Source organism: Erpetoichthys calabaricus, chromosome 2, assembly GCF_900747795.2.
Source record: "Erpetoichthys calabaricus chromosome 2, fErpCal1.3, whole genome shotgun sequence".
NCBI classification, from domain to species: Eukaryota; Metazoa; Chordata; class Cladistia; order Polypteriformes; family Polypteridae; genus Erpetoichthys; species Erpetoichthys calabaricus.
This window is the reverse complement of record NC_041395.2, coordinates 211,265,163-211,283,655: the sequence shown is the minus strand read 5'-3', so window position 1 is coordinate 211,283,655 and position 18,493 is coordinate 211,265,163. Positions and strand designations below refer to the sequence as shown.

The 18,493-nt window shown below is 36.5% G+C and overlaps 1 protein-coding gene across 3 annotated transcripts in view; it reads left to right on the top strand.

The window, feature by feature from the left end:
• Positions 1 to 18,493, top strand: part of adamtsl4 (ADAMTS-like 4) — a 150,294-nt gene that overhangs the window by 30,073 nt on the left and 101,728 nt on the right. For all 3 annotated transcript variants that reach the window (XM_028795107.2, XM_028795105.2, XM_028795106.2), the window contains exon 5: positions 11,174 to 12,368. In XM_028795107.2, coding sequence (XP_028650940.2) covers positions 11,174 to 12,368 — 1,195 coding nt within the window. The remainder of the gene's footprint in view (positions 1 to 11,173; positions 12,369 to 18,493) is intronic.

The window sequence follows — 18,493 nt, the reverse complement described above, 5'->3', positions numbered from 1 at the left end:
AATTAAGTTTATAGAAATGCTCCCGCTGCCGTTTGCAATACCATATTCACGACATACAAGTTTAATGAGAAGACACGAGGTATAAACGAGACTTTGAATCACTTTCTAACAGAGTTACAATTGCTGTAGCGAGAAACTTTTAAGTGCCAGGTCTTAGCTAACATTAAATAAAGCCGTGGACATCGCAACATCACACAAGAGAGCAGCTCACGTGAACTGACTGAACGCAGCACGAGTGATCACTTCGATGAATCAAACCTGTTCTAAAAACACATTACACAATTCATAATGTAGGAAAAGAATATGAAGCGACTGACGCATACAGACATATTCATGAGTGCAGGTACTTCGGAAACAAAGCACCGTGTAAACCTAAAGTTTAAATTAAGTTCATAGACCTACAAAAGGCTGCCATTGATTTGAGGCAAGATTGCTTTTCTCCTGTACAACTATACGTTGCATTCTCAACAGTAAGCTTGCACGGCTTGGTCATATTACAACCGGAGTGCTGAACTGACAACATGGTATACAAAGAGAACTATAACAATCGTAATAAACGAACAATAAAACAGCAGAGAACCCGTGGATTAAATAAAAAGGGTGCTTCCTTGGCGAAGCAAGGAAAAAGGATGGCCTTATATGGCGTTCGTTTATAAAACAGCGGAGAAGCTGTGTAAAGGCTGCTTCACAAAAAAACAGCAGAGCGCCTTATATGAGCAGGCAGTCAGCTAAAGAAGGGAATCCATAAATAACTATAATCGTAATAAGCGAACAAAAAATAGCGGAGAATCCACGGATTACATAAAGGAAATGGGTACCTGAACAGAAAACTGAGTCTCAAATAGCTACACAATAACTATAACAATCGTAATAAACGAACAATAAAACAATACAGAACCGCTAAGCAAGGAGAAAGGGCAGCCTTATATGGCGTTCGTTTATAAAACAGCGGAGAGGCTGTGTAAAGGCAGCTTCACAAAAAAACAGATCCTTAACAAATTGTTATTGGTATATTTTCCCTCAATTTAAGAAGGTTTTCTTTTCTTCTTAATAAAAATTTAATAGCAGTACTTTGCCGCTGCGAAGCGCGGGGGTTTGGCTATATATATATATATATATATATATATACAGTGGTGTGAAAAACTATTTGCCCCCTTCCTGATTTCTTATTCTTTTGCATGTTTGTCACACAAAATGTTTCTGATCATCAAACACATTTAACCATTAGTCAAATATAACACAAGTAAACACAAAATGCAGTTTGTAAATGGTGGTGTTTATTATTTAGGGAGAAAAAAAAATCCAAACCTACATGGCCCTGTGTGAAAAAATAATTGCCCCCTGAACCTAATAACTGGTTGGGCCACCCTTAGCAGCAATAACTGCAATCAAGCGTTTGCGATAACTTGCAATGAGTCTTTTACAGCGCTCTGGAGGAATTTTGGCCCACTCATCTTTGCAAAATTGTTGTAATTCAGCTTTATTTGAGGGTTTTCTAGCATGAACCACCTTTTTAAGGTCATGCCATAGCATCTCAATTGGATTCAGGTCAGGACTTTGACTAGGCCACTCCAAAGTCTTCATTTTGTTTTTCTTCAGCCATTCAGAGGTGGATTTGCTGGTGTGTTTTGGGTCATTGTCCTGTTGCAGCGCCCAAGATCGCTTCAGCTTGAGTTGACGAACAGATGGCCGGACATTCTCCTTCAGGATTTTTTGGTAGACAGTAGAATTCATGGTTCCATCTATCACAGCAAGCCTTCCAGGTCCTGAAGCAGCAAAACAACCCCAGACCATCACACTACCACCACCATATTTTACTGTTGGTATGATGTTCTTTTTCTGAAATGCTGTGTTCCTTTTACGCCAGATGTAACGGGACATTTGCCTTCCAAAAAGTTCAACTTTTGACTCATCAGTCCACAAGGTATTTTCCCAAAAGTCTTGGCAATCATTGAGATGTTTCTTAGCAAAATTGAGACGAGCCCTAATGTTCTTTTTGCTTAACAGTGGTTTGCGTCTTGGAAATCTGCCATGCAGGCCGTTTTTGCCCAGTCTCTTTCTTATGGTGGAGTCGTGAACACTGACCTTAATTGAGGCAAGTGAGGCCTGCAGTTCTTTAGACGTTGTCCTGGGGTCTTTTGTGACCTCTCGGATGAGTCGTCTCTGCGCTCTTGGGGTAATTTTGGTCGGCCGGCCACTTCTGGGAAGGTTCACCACTGTTCCATGTTTTTGCCATTTGTGGATAATGGCTCTCACTGTGGTTCGCTGGAGTCCCAAAGCTTTAGAAATGGCTTTATAACCTTTACCAGACTGATAGATCTCAATTACTTCTGTTCTCATTTGTTCCTGAATTTCTTTGGATCTTGGCATGATGTCTAGCTTTTGAGGTGCTTTTGGTCTACTTCTCTGTGTCAGGCAGCTCCTATTTAAGCGATTTCTTAATTGAAACAGGTGTGGCAGTAATCAGGCCTGGGGGTGGCTACGGAAATTGAACTCAGGTGTGATACACCACAGTTAGGTTATTTTTTAACAAGGGGGCAATTACTTTTTCACACAGGGCCATGTAGGTTTGGATTTTTTTTCTCCCTAAATAATAAACACCATCATTTAAAAACTGCATTTTGTGTTCACTTGTGTTATATTTGACTAATGGTTAAATGTGTTTGATGATCAGAAACATTTTGTGTGACAAACATGCAAAAGAATAAGAAATCAGGAAGGGGGCAAATAGTTTTTCACACCACTGTATATATATATATATATATATATATATATATATATATATATATATATATATATATATATATATGTAGATATATATATATATATGTAGATATGTAGATATGTATATATATATGTAGATATGTAAATATGTATATGTATATATATATGTGTCTGTGTGTATATATATATATATATGTGTGTGTGTATGTATGTATGTATGTGTGTATATATATATGTATGTATATATGTATATGTGTGTGTGCATGTATGTGTATATATATGTTGATATGTGTATATATATATGTATATATGTATATATATGTATATCTAGATATGTGTACACTACTTCTCCTCTGCGAAGCGCGGGTATTTTGCTAGTAATAATATAAAAGAGAAAATATCCTTGTAGATCACTTGCAGTCTTTTGTCTTCCCTCCCTTATTGGGAGCTGATGTGGAATTTAGGGTAATTTCTTGTTCTGATCTTAATAAATACTTCATCTGGCTTCATCTTAACCATTCTGTTGTCTCAGACAGAAAATTCTGGCATGAAACCATGAAGGCATTTCCAGAAAAGGACATAGATAAGGCTGATAGGTATATTTATAAACATCTATTCTGCTTATTAGCGCAAAAACTGTCTTCAGTCTATGTTAATGTTAGTTAGAGATTACTTTAGGTTTCTTTTTGTGTGCTACAGGTAGTGATGGTGCAATGATGCCTGTGGCTAGAGTCCTTTATTCCTTCACAGTTACAGTGTAAAAGTAATTGCAATAACACAGTCAATGTAAGAGTTGGATGAAGAACCAAACCAGTTGCATCAAGAGAAATAGTGTTTCCAAGAGTAATCAATACTTTGAAATGACCATTTGTCATGGGCAATCCAGAGTCTTTAATATGGCAAAATTCAGCTTCTGAGGATTTTAATCATGACTTGGCTTTATACAAAAATATAACGCAATTTAACCTTTGCTGAAATGCTATACAAGCTGGAAACTTGTTAAGGGTTTTTCTTCACACAGAGAACCACTGATACACATGGAATAAGTTACCAAGTAGTGTGTTGGACAGTAGAATTTTGGTCACCTTCAAAACTAGAATTGATATTATTTTGGAAGAATAAAGTGGATAGGAGGACTTGTGAATGGTGTTGGGCCGAATGGCCTATTCTCGTTTACATTGTTTTAATGTTCTTATATATAATAAATCACTTATATTTGTTTTCACTATGTAATTTTTCCGCATGGCATAGCATATAACTATTATCTCTGACAGCAGCTCTGGGTAGAAAGCAGGATTACATTACACATATGGATCTAAACTGCTCTACAGAACATTTCAGGACTTCTTACTGACTTAAGACTGTATTTCTAATCTTATCCAAACAAAGCCATACAATAGGTTAAAGTTAAAAAACTTTAATGGTTTTTTGCAGTGGTAGTTTTCTTAAGAAAGGCTTATGGTAAATACAGTATAAGGGACAAATAAAAGGAAATACCAAAACATAGTATGCAGTCGATGATTGGTAATAAACTGTGTTGTTCATTTTTTCAGGTATGCTTAATTTTTTATGTATTTCTGTTATAAGATATATTCTCTTGAACTTAGGACAGCAAGATAAAAAATTTTATATTTAACTTAATATATGAAGGCAGAAAATTAGAAAAGTGGAATATTACAACAAAGAATATGCATCCAGCACAGTCTTAATAATAATAATACATTTTATTTATTCGTAGGTGCCTTTCTAAACACTCAAGGACACTGAACAATAGATAAAACACACATTAAGAACAAAACTAAAATACAAAAGTTAAAATCAGAAAGAGTAATAATAAATAAAGAGAAAAAGCAGTCTTAAACAAATGAGTTTTAAGTTTAGATTTGAAAAGTGAAAATGATTCAGTATTTCTAAGCTCAGCTGGTAGTGAGTTCCAGAGCTGGGGAGCAGAGTGACTGAATGCTTTGCTCCCCATAGTGGAAAGATGGACAAAGGGGACAGTCAAGTGGATGGAGGAAGAGGATCTAAGGGTACAGGAGGGAATGGCAACATGGAGGAAGTCAGACAGATATGGAGGGGCAAGGTTGTGGAGAGCCTTAAAAGTTAACAGAAGAATTTTGAATTGAATGTGAAACTTAACTGGAAGCCAGTGAAGCTGCTGCAAGATAGGAGTGAAATGGTGAACAGCGGGGGTTCTAGTAATTATACGGGCAGCTGAATTCTGGACCAGCTGAAGCTTAAAAAGAGATTTACAAGATCAGACCAAAGAAAAGGGAATTGCAATAATCGAGACAAGAAGTGACAAGGCTATGAACAAGGATAGCAATGGTGTGGGGAGTGAGGGAGGGGCGAATACGATTAATGTCACGCAAGCGGAAATATGCAGACCAGGAGATGTTATTGATGTGGGACTGAAAAGATAAAAAAAGATAAAGTACTGTCAAGGATTTCTTTCCCTTCCCATTGTGTCAGGATGTTTATCTGACTGGCTTGTTTATAAACCTGCTCTTTCCAATCATAGTCTCCATAGTATTTCCATACCTGTGAGACTTAATCCTAAATCAAGGTGTGCATTATTGTGGATATGTAAATCCAATTATCTGGTGTTGTCCATTAGCGATGATGTTTTCCTGTAAGTGTTAAAATCTTAATATACACATTATTGCTTGTGCAGAGCCCTAAAATCTAAATATTAAACACTTGTGAGGGAAATGATTTATCATAGTTTCAGCATCTCTAACTAGGGAGGAGCAAGTCACAGTCACAGGGAGGAATAACTGAAAGAAAACAAAATTTAACTGGTGGCAAAATAAAAACATACTTTATAACTAAAAATCAATATTCACCAGAAGTATTTATCTGTATTCTACTGAAATGTGCAATTAAAATGGGTATTTAAAACACTCCAGAACTTGAAGTAAGTAAACCTATGCTGGTGTTCCTCGTGAAGAATGCCTGTAATGAAATGGAGAAACAGGTGTGTACTTTAGTCTGGTTCCCCACACATTTCCCCTAGCCATATAAATGATCTAGTTTGTTGCAATTTGATGTTATAATTTAGTTTTATTAGCTTGGTATGTACTAGCCTTTTTTCTCTTGACAGTAAATGTAATTGCTACTTATTTTCATTAAGAGCAATTTTTGCTTATATCTTTCTAAATTAATAAATTGAAGTTTTTTTTATTTCTTCCATTGTTGAACCTACCAATGACATGTTTTCGTTTAATAACTTGTGACTTGCAATTTTTTATCTACTTTATTTAGCTTTAGTACTAGAGCCATTAATTTTAAATGACAATATTATATTTCACAATAAGGAATATGAATATTGAAGTCAAAAATATTGCAGGCCTCTTATTTAATTGGACAAAAATCATGTACATTGGCAATAATTGTCTTCTGTGAAACCATTACTTTGGTGTTTACTTGCATAAATACATTCATCCTTTATTTGCCCCATAATATTCTTATATGTATTTTTAGATATTAATAATTTTTGTGCAGTATTATTGAATTGTGAAAATTAATTGTAAAAATACAATAATTTGCTTGCAAATTAAAAGCACAGTCTTCAAACTTCAAAGATAAGGCTTGTCTTTCCAGAAAAAGACAGAAAAAGTAGCCAATATTTTTGGCATTGCATAGCATTTGTTTAACTAGAAGATTAGTACGCCAATAACGAACATCCTAAGACTTCTGGATAGTTGCTGTTTTATATAACATTACCTATTTTACCTGTTAATTACCTCTTCAGACTGTCCCTAAAACCCTTGAAAGTGCTGGTGCTGTGGAATACATCCTATATTTTTCCAGTTCCAAAAAAGGCAGACAGTCAACTGTAATTACTAATTGTCATGTTATAAAAGGGCTACATTTTGCCATATTCCTTAAGTGAAAGAAGCAGTCCTAGTAATCTGGTTAATATGTGATTTAATGATTAGTTCAGAGTCGATGTTTACACCTAAATTCTTTAACTCTGCCTTTATTTTAAACTTAAGGGATCAAGTTTATTTCTAATACCCTTGCTATTTCCATATTTGCCAGTCATGAAGACTTCTGTTTTTTCCTTATTCAGTTTGAGAAAGTTCCTACTTATCCGATTTGTAATACTGCTAAGACATTGGATCAAACGGCCAAGAGCATCATGGTAATCAGGTGCTATCCATAAATAAAGCTCTGTACCATCTGAATAGCTGTGGTAGCCCACCTTGCGCTTTGAGATACAGTAATCCCTCACTTATCGCGGGAGATAGGTTCCAAGGCCGACCGCGGTAACTGAATTTCTGCGAAGTAGGGACACCATATTTATTTAATTACTTTACGTGTATTTGGACGTTTTTAAACCCTCCCTGTATTGTTTACAACCCACCCTTTACTCTATTAATAACAGGGACAACTGCTAAGCAATATGAAATCAGTAGATAAGTTTACACTTACTGTATAGTGAAGTACACGCAGAAGCTTGTAGGCGGTAATGACGTCGTCAACCTTGTTGCAAAGATTCCTAAAGCAGATTCCATCCAGACTACTGCCTTATCACGTCCACTTGCAACTCGTTTTGCGCCCTGGTTAAAGGACACTACGGCCGTAGATCTTATATGCTTTTCCTCCTTTTTAAATAAAAAGAATCGTGGACTCATTGATGCTGTGATGGTGTCCTGCAGCGGTGTAGCTGTTCCCTTCCTTCAACATATCCAAAACTTTTACCTTTTCTGCAATCATTTGCATCTTCTGTTGGCGCTTGGACACGGCCCCTGAAGCAGTAGCACGTTAATGTTTGAATGAGTGAGATGAGACTTCCTGGTTAATGCAGCACTCCGTCGCTGAGCCAATCAGCAGCACACAGGAACTTAACTGCGTGCTCTGATTGTGTAGCTTCTCAGCCATCCGCCAATAGCATCTCTTGTATGAAATCAACTCGGCAAACCAACTTAGGAAGCAAGTACCAGAAGTAAAAAGACCCATTGTCCGCAGAAACCCGCGAAGCAGCGAAAAATCCGTGTTATATATTTAGATATGCTTACATATAAAATCCGCGAAAAGTGAACCGCGAAGTAGCGAGGGATTACTGTAATCTGACCTAATGGAAGCTTGCAGATTGTAAAATGCAGTGGACCCAGAATAGATTCTTGTGGTATACTATATACAATATCATGGGTCTTCGAAGTGCAATCACATCTAACAAAGAATTTTCTACCTTTTAAGTAAGACTGAAACCAATTTAAGATGCTGCCAGAGAGGCCCACCCATTGTCTAAGGCGATTCATAGGAATACTGTGGTCTGTGGTGTCAAATGCTGCACGTGAACCTCATGAACCTCAGTCTCCTTGTTGTGAAACAGCAGCGCTTCCACTGCTCCATTGTGCCACTCAAAGACTGGAATATTTTTGTTTATTTTATTTTATGTTGCCTTCCTTTTCTGACGATTATACAATACAATTTATTTTTGTATAGTCCAAAATCACACAAGAGGTGCCTCAATGGACTTTTAACAGGCCCTGCCTTTTGACAGCCCCCCAGCTGTGACTCCCTAAGAAGACAAAGAAAAACTCCCAATAAAAACCCTTGTAGGGAAAAAAATGGAAGAAACCTTGGGAAAGGAAGTTCAAACAGAGACCCCTTTCCAGGTAGTGGGTGGGTGAGTGCAGTGGGTGTCAAAAAAGGGAGTAAATACAATACAATACACAGAACAAAACACAAGTAATCCTCAATACAATACGCGTATCTGTTTTTTACAGTAATGAATTAAGTAAGGATCTTTATCAGCAGTGTGTGTGACAAAATTTCCATTACTTTTAATAGCTCAATGGACTATGTCATGGAATATTGATTTGCCCATTCTCTATTTATGTAAATCTAAATGGTGTGTGGCTAGATGTATGTATTAATTACTGTGTAAAGGACTGGATTACAAAAAGCTCTTAGAAGAAAAAGACAATAAAATAGTAAAATTTGGGTAATTTTTCTTTCTGCTATAATTTTTCTTTCTGCTGTTAACTTCTGTAATATTCCATCTGGTTTGGGGGATCCTTGTGTATATTTCTTTATAGCCTAAAAAATGTACCTTATTATCTGAAAGCCTTTAATCCAAGCCACTGCGGATTTTCAGCTGAATCCAAAGGTTTCTCCTAACTGATCCCACATGCTTAGCAGTCTGAGTGTTTCATGCTGTAACCTTCTGTGGCACAGTATAATCATGGTTTATTTATTGTAATTACTAAATTACAGGTTGTGGTAGTTTATTTAGTATTTTGTGAGTTTATTATTTATCTGTGGTTGGAGAGTTAGATAGAGTGGAGGTTAAGCACTTCTGAGTAGATATGAATAGTGAAATGCAAATTCAAATTCCATTCCACTGTTTAAGCGGTTCTTATTTTTTAATGAAATTGTCCATTATTCTATGTCTTGCTTTGTCTTTAAATTTTAAGGATAATGACTACTGAAAATTAATTAAAATTATCATCTTCAAGTAAAGTGTTTTATTTTTCTATATAAAATTTGGAATAGTTAACTGATCAGTGTGCTAAACCTGCTATTACATTAAATCACCAAGGCCTCTTAATAATTTAAAATGGAAATCATATGATAGGTGTAAAACTATTCATCCATCCATTATCCAAACCGCTATATCCTAATTACAGGGTCAAAGGGGTCTGCTGGAGCCAATCCCAGCCAACACAGGGCGCAAGGCAGGAAACAAACCCTGGACAGGGCGCCAGCCCACCACAGGGCAGGTGTAAAACTATAGGAAGTAAATTTAAAAATCTTGGTCTATGTACATATGTGTTATACTGCCAACATCAGTTGCAGGGCAGAGCATATCCCTATAAAGAGATCCAATTTATTATAGGCACATTTACATACACATATACCTGGTGGACCAATTTGAAGTCATTAGTTAATATAATTTGCTTATGTTCATTATGTAAAAGGAGAATGTTAGAATCAGGAGAAAAAGACCAAGCAAACACAGAGAGAATATGCCAATTCCGTGGGCTGGGATATAATCCCAGTGTACTTCAGCTACAAAGCAGCAGCACTAACCACTAGGCCACCTAATTAAAAAGCAGCTTAAACTCAAAATCTTCTTAGTAGCAAATATAATATAACTTTTTAAATGTCTGCCAAGGTTAGTGAGTGGTATAATCTATTCTTGCATTTTTCCTTGTACTTTGTACTATTGTATTGTATTTCTGAGGTGGCAATAATAGATCTAGCTCTGTGAAGAGGATTACTTGAGTTCTGTTTGTATTGTATTTACCCCATTTTTTTGCACCCATAGCATGTCTAAACTACCTGAAAGGGGGTCTGTCTCTGAATTGCCTTTCCCAGGATTTCTTCCAAAACAATGGCTTTTTGGGAGTTTTTTCTTGTCTTCTTAGGGAGTTAAAGCTGGGGGGTTGTCAAAAAACTGGGCCTGTTAAAGTGAGGCACTCCTTGTGTGATTTTGGCCTATACAAGAAATAAACTGTTGGTTCTGTTGCTACCAAATGGCATGGATACCTTAATTATTCATGGACGAAGATCCAAACATTCATATTCACATTACATACATAGACTTTTTAATATCACTACAAAGATAATCACATTTTTAATATTATGTAACATGTAGTTTTATCTCACTGCCTATCAGGAGACTTTTCGTTGTATGGTACTTAAGACAGGCCAGCATGTCTAGTAGTATATTTTATACTTACTGAAAGAACTCCTGCTTTGTAGTAGTTTTGATATTTTAGAAATAGGCTATATATCCACTGTTTCTGCTAATGGCAAATGTATTGCCATTTCCCCCGTGCACAAATAAAGATCTATCTATCTATCTATCTATCTATCTATCTATCTATCTATCTATCTATCTATCTATCTATCTATCTATCTATCTATCTATCTGTCTGTCTGTCTGTCTGTCTGTCTGTCTGTCTGTCTGTCTGTCTGTCTGTCTGTCTGTCTGTCTGTCATTTATTGTGGCTTTTAATTTGCAACAAGGTCCCACGATCCATTTCTGATTTTCTCTTTGTGAGGCTTGCATGTTGTTGCTACTTTGGTATTTTGGTTTCCTCCAACATCCCTGAGATATGCATGTTAGTGGAAAAGTAAGTTTAGAGGAAAGTGAGAATAGTTATTGGTATGGTAGTGGCATCTTTAAATACCACCCAGCATCTGCATGGAGAGACTAGCCATTTTGGTTATAGTGAAAAAACTTGGGGTACTTGCTCCTGAGTCAGAGCAACAGATTTTTCAACTTATAATTGTTTATATCAGTTTTTCAAGCACCTTCTCTGTTTTTATTGCCCATAATAATTGCAACAATCTTCAATACATAGTTGACTTCTCATTATTTTTATAGTACCTGTAATTAAAAATAAAACAATAATTTAGAAACATTAAATGCCCTGTTGTTTTGAAAATACTTTCTTACAATCTTCATTTTCTATTATTTTCTTTGTAGAATCTCTGCTCGTAATTCTATCAGGCCAGGACAGTACGGTTATGGCAAAGTCCCATTTTCTTTACCACTTCATCGAGACAGATCAGAGCATAAAGTACGTAAAAGCAGGAAAGCTCATCATAGGGATGAGGAACGTAGGAAAGTCAGCCAGCACAATTCCACCCATGATGAAGAATCAAGGACCTTTATGGAACTAGATGATCCTGAAAAACATAAATCAGAGAAGACACAACATTCAGTTTCTTTACATCCACAACAGCTCCTAGGAACAGTTCTGAGCATGAACACAGAATCTGGCTCCACTGGAAAGGAAAAAGGAAAAGAATCCACAAGGTTGGTTGAATTACAAAGGGATTACTGGGGAACTCAACCCTTGCATAACTTCACAAAAGAGGATTTCCACAAGTCTGATGAATCTGTGTTTGAGCAGAGGCAGAGTGTATTAGAGAATCTGGATACTGGCCTCAAACTGCTGAACAGTAGAAATCGGAGAAGCATGCATGAAAGTCAGAGCCTTCTGAATCCAAAACAACGAAGGGCAGCTGAATCTGAGAAAACCAGTGATGTGCTTGCAACTGTGTCCACACTCTCTCAAAGGAGTTCAGCTGAAACTTTACCAGAGGGAGCAACACAAGAATATAAGCACACGGAAAAGCCTCCGCGGGGAAGTTCTAGTAAGGGTCAACAATTTTATGGAGAAGTTTCTCAGTCAGATGGACATATTAACCAGACTGTCTACAGTGCTCCTGCTTATTCTTCTCAGGTTCGCAAACAGCATGTCCTGAACAGTGCAGACACTAAGCAGTATTCCCGCAGCTTGTCCAGGCCTCATCAAGACACATCTTATGACCATCTTAGAAGTTCAAGCCGATTTCATGTTCAGTCAGCTGCACCAGTTTCTCACTTGTCAAGATCCAGAACACAGAGGCAATGGGATAGAACATATATAGACCCCAGTGTTCAACCCCAGCAAGGTGCTCCTCGCTTCCCAAGACCAGATAATCTTCAGCATGGTCCAAATATTTTGAATCTGCATTCTCGGGACTCTGCTCCTTTAATGAATTTCAACAGAGAAGGAGAGTTGGCTACAAATGCAGATGCAATCTCAACAACCAACTGGAATCTGTACAGTCCCAGATCTGTTAGCTACACCTGTGATGGGAAACAAAAGGAATATAAGTCATGCCACTTGGAGGTGAGTGGGGAATGCTGCTTTAAGCAGTCTATTATGTGTTGAATATTCACAGTTAATGCCATTGATAACGGTTTTAGAAGTAGTTAACATGACTCTTTGATCCCACTCAAACAGGGAGTCTGGTACTGTAGAAGAAGAGGGGGCTAGGAGATGTAAAGTGAAAATAATAAACCTAGTGTGTGTGAGTGGCTGAATTAAATAAAGTGGAGGAAGCAATGAGTCAAGATCCTGCCCTAAAACAGGAACACAGTCCTAGTCAATGGGTCCATTGAATTCACTGAGCAGCAGAAAATATCAATACACTTCTAAGTCAATGTTTACTCTGGAGGTTGAAAAGAGTACCACAAACTGTGCTAGCAGGGTTAAAGTTGGTCTGTACTTATCCTAAGGCGGATGTTGCTAAGTTTAAACTTTATAAAATCAATTAAAGTAACCACTCGAGTGAAGTCCATTTTCAAAGTTCTTTAAAGAAAACTGTCCACTTTGTCTGATCTTTGGTAAGATATTGGCTGCCTGCTTGGTGTCAGATGTTCTCACGCCTTTGTTTACACTCCATGTGAACTTTTGTGCAGCTGTATGTATGCTCTGTTAGTGATGTGTTAACTTTAACACTTGGCAGGGAACTTCAATACCTAAACATAATGAAGGGGTCGTATTCAGTAAATGTTTGCCGTTGTATATATTTATATCTATTCCGTTCTTTTTTCCCTTTCTTCATTAGGAAGCAAGCTGAAATGGGTATAACAATATGCAATTCATGGCATGATTTTTGATTCAGATTTTATTAATCTTGATTGTATGCTAACAAAGAGCGCCAACTGCTGAAGTGTACTTTCCCTTGAATTTTTATTATAAGAAAGTCCAGATTAAAGCAATGAAAAAGGAAGGTAGGACTTTTGAATTGTATTTAGTAGTATCTTCTGGGCAATAATTGTTTTTAATGGGATTTTAAATCACACAAACAATATACTTTATGGTCCCTATTGTGCCTTGCCAAATTATTCTGTAAATATCCTTTAGTACTTCTTATTTGAACAAAGTACTTACATAATTGAAAACCCAACCACTTGCTATTTCTCCAAGGAGTGTGTTGTTGTGCAGTTTTGTAGAAGGCAGATGACAACTGTTACATTGGCCATGTGTAACAGTGCTGGTACATGTTTATTTTATTTATTGCCTTGCATGGTGACCAACATTTCTTACATGTGACACTTGTAAAATTCCACTTTTTCTGCTTTCATCCATGTTAGTAGATGTGATGTAGGTCACATATGAAGGTTTCGATTTTTTATTATTTCTGAACTTTTGGTAAAATACTGTATGTATGTGCCTTATGAACTTTCAGATACCTTTGTTTCAGGCAGCTTTGAATAAACGTCTGTGAAACCTCTGAATTTTTGTCCAGCACACTGTTGCAAATACAGACAAAAATAAGGATTGGAAGCATTTACCTTTAGCATAAAGGTTTCCCTTCAGTTCCTCTGTATTTTGGAGAATATTCTTTATAGTATTTATGAAATTTGAATATTGTTACTTATGCAAGGGGATGCAATAGAATACACAAAATGAATGCAGATTGAGAAAGTTTGAGTAGTACAGCTAAACCAACATTCCAGTAGAGTCATGGACCAATAAAGTTGCAGGATTCTTGTCGTTGTTTATATCTGTTTGAATCTAAAGGGATAATCAGTGAACCTAGCTGTATGACCTCACTAAACAGAGAAGTAGGTTGCAGAGTAGTAAGTTATATGAATGTAGAGAAAGTGCAGCAGGTGCCAAGAACAAAAAAGGTATTGCTTAACTCCACTCACCTGATTTGGTCTGCAGTAAAAGGGCATCATCAGGTTTACAGGGCAAGTTGCAGTTATTGTTTTTAGCAACTATTAGATTAGATTAGATTAGATTAGATAAACTTTAATAGTCCCATGGTGAATTTTAAATTTATGGAACAATCTAAATGTGAAATTCAGGGAGTAAGGTCCTGTGTTCCATAATATAGGTACCTGTATTTTTGTTTTATTTGTATAATATAGACATTGATTCTTTGTGTATGGTCTATGTATCAAAGGCAAAGTATTGCCATTTGATATTAATTATGTGACACAAGTATAGTTCAAATTACATTTATGATTATATGTTGTTCAATGTAGTCATTAAGAATAAATCATGAAGTTCAACATTCAGTACTAGGCCAGTGCCCAGCAGTCTAATTGATGCATCAAATACCTATTATCTTTAATAATAAACTGCTATGTCACAATCCTCAGAATGACAGTTCAGGTTGGAAGTGCCTAGTTTTTCCCATCATATGGACAATAGTCTTCATAAAACAGTCAGGTGATAGGTGAGATTTTATAGCTGTTTCTCCTCTATGACATTTAACAGAAAATATTCATAATCTTTAACATATTTTATTTCCTGCAAGCTTAATTTGTAGTTCTGTTATTTGCTGCCTATTTCAAAAAAATCAATTATACGATTATTAGCTAAAACTAATCTAAGTAATCACTTTCATAGATTGCAAAGAGACATTTGTAGGATATTAGTAAAAAGTCTTATCTAGATCAAAATTTAATGATAGCAGATAGCAACAGCAAAGCCTAGCCCAGGTCCATTGTGAGAATAAGCCATTAAACCTTTTGATTATCTCAAAGTTAAATATGCAATGCATCATGACCTCCCTAACCTACATTGTTCTGACTTGTAAGACTTGTAAGGCTTTACATCTGGGTAAATGTGATTAAATTAACAGCAATTCTTTGTTAAAGGGTCTTTATATTATAACTAGCTGACGCCCGCCATAGCATACGGCGGTGTAAGAATAGGAAAGGAAAACGGTGAGAAAGGAATTCAGAAATCAAGTAGAAATAAATACTTCTTGAAAGACGCAGCGTGCATGTAGAATTTCCGACTAAGCAGGATTACATGTGAAAGTGGTAAATAAATCAGGCTTTCCGAATTTACGTACTATGGCCATGGCATCCTGATATTTTTGTTGCATGTATCTTGGACTTCCTGGAAATGTGGGCGGTAATATGATCATTTTACCTACATGTACGTTGTTATTTTCAGCATTTGCTTGCAGTGCATCTAATAGTTCCACACGCTGATCTTGTTGATGTAATCTGAGATAGTTGAGACACGCGCCCTCTGTTTTAACATACGCATCTACGACGTATTGTTGGAATAGTTTGCCTCTGGAGTGCAAAATACTAAATGTATTCTTCATTGCTAATCTGTATGCGTAAAATTGGCATTGAGTAAGCCTTATTCGCTTGGTGGTTCTTTTATCGGGAACATGTTGTAAATCTTTGTGCCAGCCAATGTCTCCGTAAGGGAATAAAAGTGGGTAAACCATAGGGTCGCAATTCATATTGAGCGTGGAAATCTGTACAGGAGTTGCCAATGGGATAGATGCAAATGTCCCTTTCGGCAGGCGTTTCGCCATCTTCTCTGACGAAAATCGCTGCAACATCGGTGTGACATGTCGGGGCATTGTATTATCATAAATCCTGCCTAGGGTTTTCCTCGAAATCCATTCATACAGATGCTGTTGGATTGGACTGAGCGATTTCATGCATGTGTTTGTAGCGAAGGGGTTGATGGTTCTGAGCATGGAATCTAGCTGGAGAAGTACATTTTCGCTGCATGCAAAGTTTGCTTTATTTTGTAAGTGTACTTCAGTAGCTTGTGATGTGTCAGAAACATACAGCTGTCCATATCCCGGAGAGGTAGAAGTGTTAGCGTATAGTTTAGAGATTTAGTTATAAATTTGCCCAAGTATTTTAAAATAATATGGTCCGTGGCCAGGAGGTTGAGTTATCTGTGCACCCATGGAAGCAAACGCTAGAGAAGAGTTGTATTCTCGAATGTGTTCAGATAATTTTTAGCTTCTGATTTTTGCTGTGTAAGAAGCTGTTGTAAAGACACAGGTGGCTCCCGCAAAGGTGGTAAAGCAATTTTACCGTTGTGGCAGCACCTCAAGTACTTGTTGGATGTATTACGCTCAGCAGGCCAGTATAGTGCATGACATGGAAGAGGACAAATAGGAATCGAGAAATGCCGTGTTGGCCGCGTGTGGGTGGGACCGGTTTTGAAGTGGAAGCAGGACGAACCAGAAGAGAAATATATATGAGATACGTAAACCTTATTATGCTGTTCTCCTTATTAATGAGGTTTGCAGTGCTACACATATCACTTTACACCTTTACACCTAAACTCTGTAACAGTGAGTACATGTAGCTGTTGGTCTTGTTCAGAGTACATGAGGATTAGGTTAGAATGCAAGCACATCCTTTCTGATGTTGTTGTATTTAATGCAGTAGCATATGATAAAGATTTATTCATAATGTAGATATTCCTAATGTGCAACATAGCTATAATTTCAAACCTTTTTCTACTGAGACATTGTTAACATTTAGGAGACATGCTCAAAATGCCATAAAATCACACTAAGTATCATTTTGATTTGCAAGACACATTCACTTTGACAGAAGTAGCAGCTCTCACTTGCTTTCTTGCAGCTGTGGTCACCAGTACTGAAGCAGCCTTTCACAGAGTAATCTTGCTTTAGGCATTTGACGACTGTGGAAAATACTTTCTGGTCAAATAGTGACAGATGTGGGCAGCTTGAGGATAAGACTAAGCTTGTGAAGTAAAAGCCTGAACCAACTGTAAATATATTTGAAAAACAGAAGAATAATTTTCAACCTGTTAGACAATTTGTACTGCAAGTGGCATTCCTACTCTTCCTCATCCTGCTGAACCACAGCAGTGTTTACTTTCGTGGAATATAAGAAACACAATCTCTGGTAAAAGTGCACTGAATAGAGTTACTCTTTTAACAAAATAAAACAAACCAGCTGGAGCCTGAACCACGTTTTTTTTGTGTCAGAACTTGTAGCCTTTGAATTATGGCTTGACATCTATTAGGCAATGAGAAAACAATATTCTTGTTTTAGTTGATATGCCTGCATTTATTATTAATATGTAAATAGAGAAAAGATGCCATTAATGTCATTAGTAATAAAGAATCCTATACCTTGGAAGTGATGTTTATGTGTAATTTATTGTAGTCATTGGAGAATGTGAACTGCATTCTAATTGAGAGACAGTTCAGCTCCTTTGGGTCAAGTGCTTTTAACTGCACCTGCTATTTCCAGTAGATTGCAGGTTCTATCAAAGAAAATAGTAATCTGTGTTGTCTTGAGTTACAGTTTCATTTGTAGTCAATAAAATGCACCAATTGTAATTATGATTTTAGCCAATAATGAGCGATGTAGCATAACATGTTAATATGTAAATGTGAGGCATGTAAAATCACAGATGCAATGCATCCAGTTAATACTTTAAAGTGCTTTGGTCAGTGTCATCATTTTCATTTTTTTTTTCATTATGAAACAATATTACAAAAAAGTTAAGTGTGAACCTCAAGAAGTACATACACATCCAGTACTGTATTTGTATACTACCTTTGAGAAATAAAATTTTATTTAAGAGTTTCATATTACACATTTTATAAATATGTCAGTACATGGTACTGGTATTTGTTTTCTTGATTTATACATACTGACATAGGTGCAGGGAATTGGGAGGAAGGGGAGTTTATGGGAGTCCAGGAGAAATACTAAAGAAAAGTAGCAAAGGTAAAAATTGCACTTTTCTTTTGTCGTGTTTCTTTAAGATCAAGTCAATGTTATATCACATACAGGCGAAATGTTTTCTTTCAGTGGCACTAAAACCAAAATAAGTCTCTAGTACTTCTGTATTTAACTTGCCAGTCTGCCAGAAAGCTTACAGTGCTTACTGCCCTAATATAATCAGAAAATTATATGAAACAGAAGTCTAATGATCATCCCTAGCCATTATTCCAGTTTGTAGTATCTTCACTAATTTATGCAAAGAATGCAACATAACCACCCAAGAAATTAACAATTGAGGTTGTCATTTACAGTATAGAGTTTAACACAATTTTCACTGTTTGCTCATTTAAGAGATGCTTATTTCAATTAAGTCAGTCTTTAGCAGTGCATTCAAACTCTACAGTCATTTCAATCATTTAATTTTACTTTGCAATTTCTGTGTCTGAGAATTATTATATTGGCCTCATTTTCTTATTGCCTTCT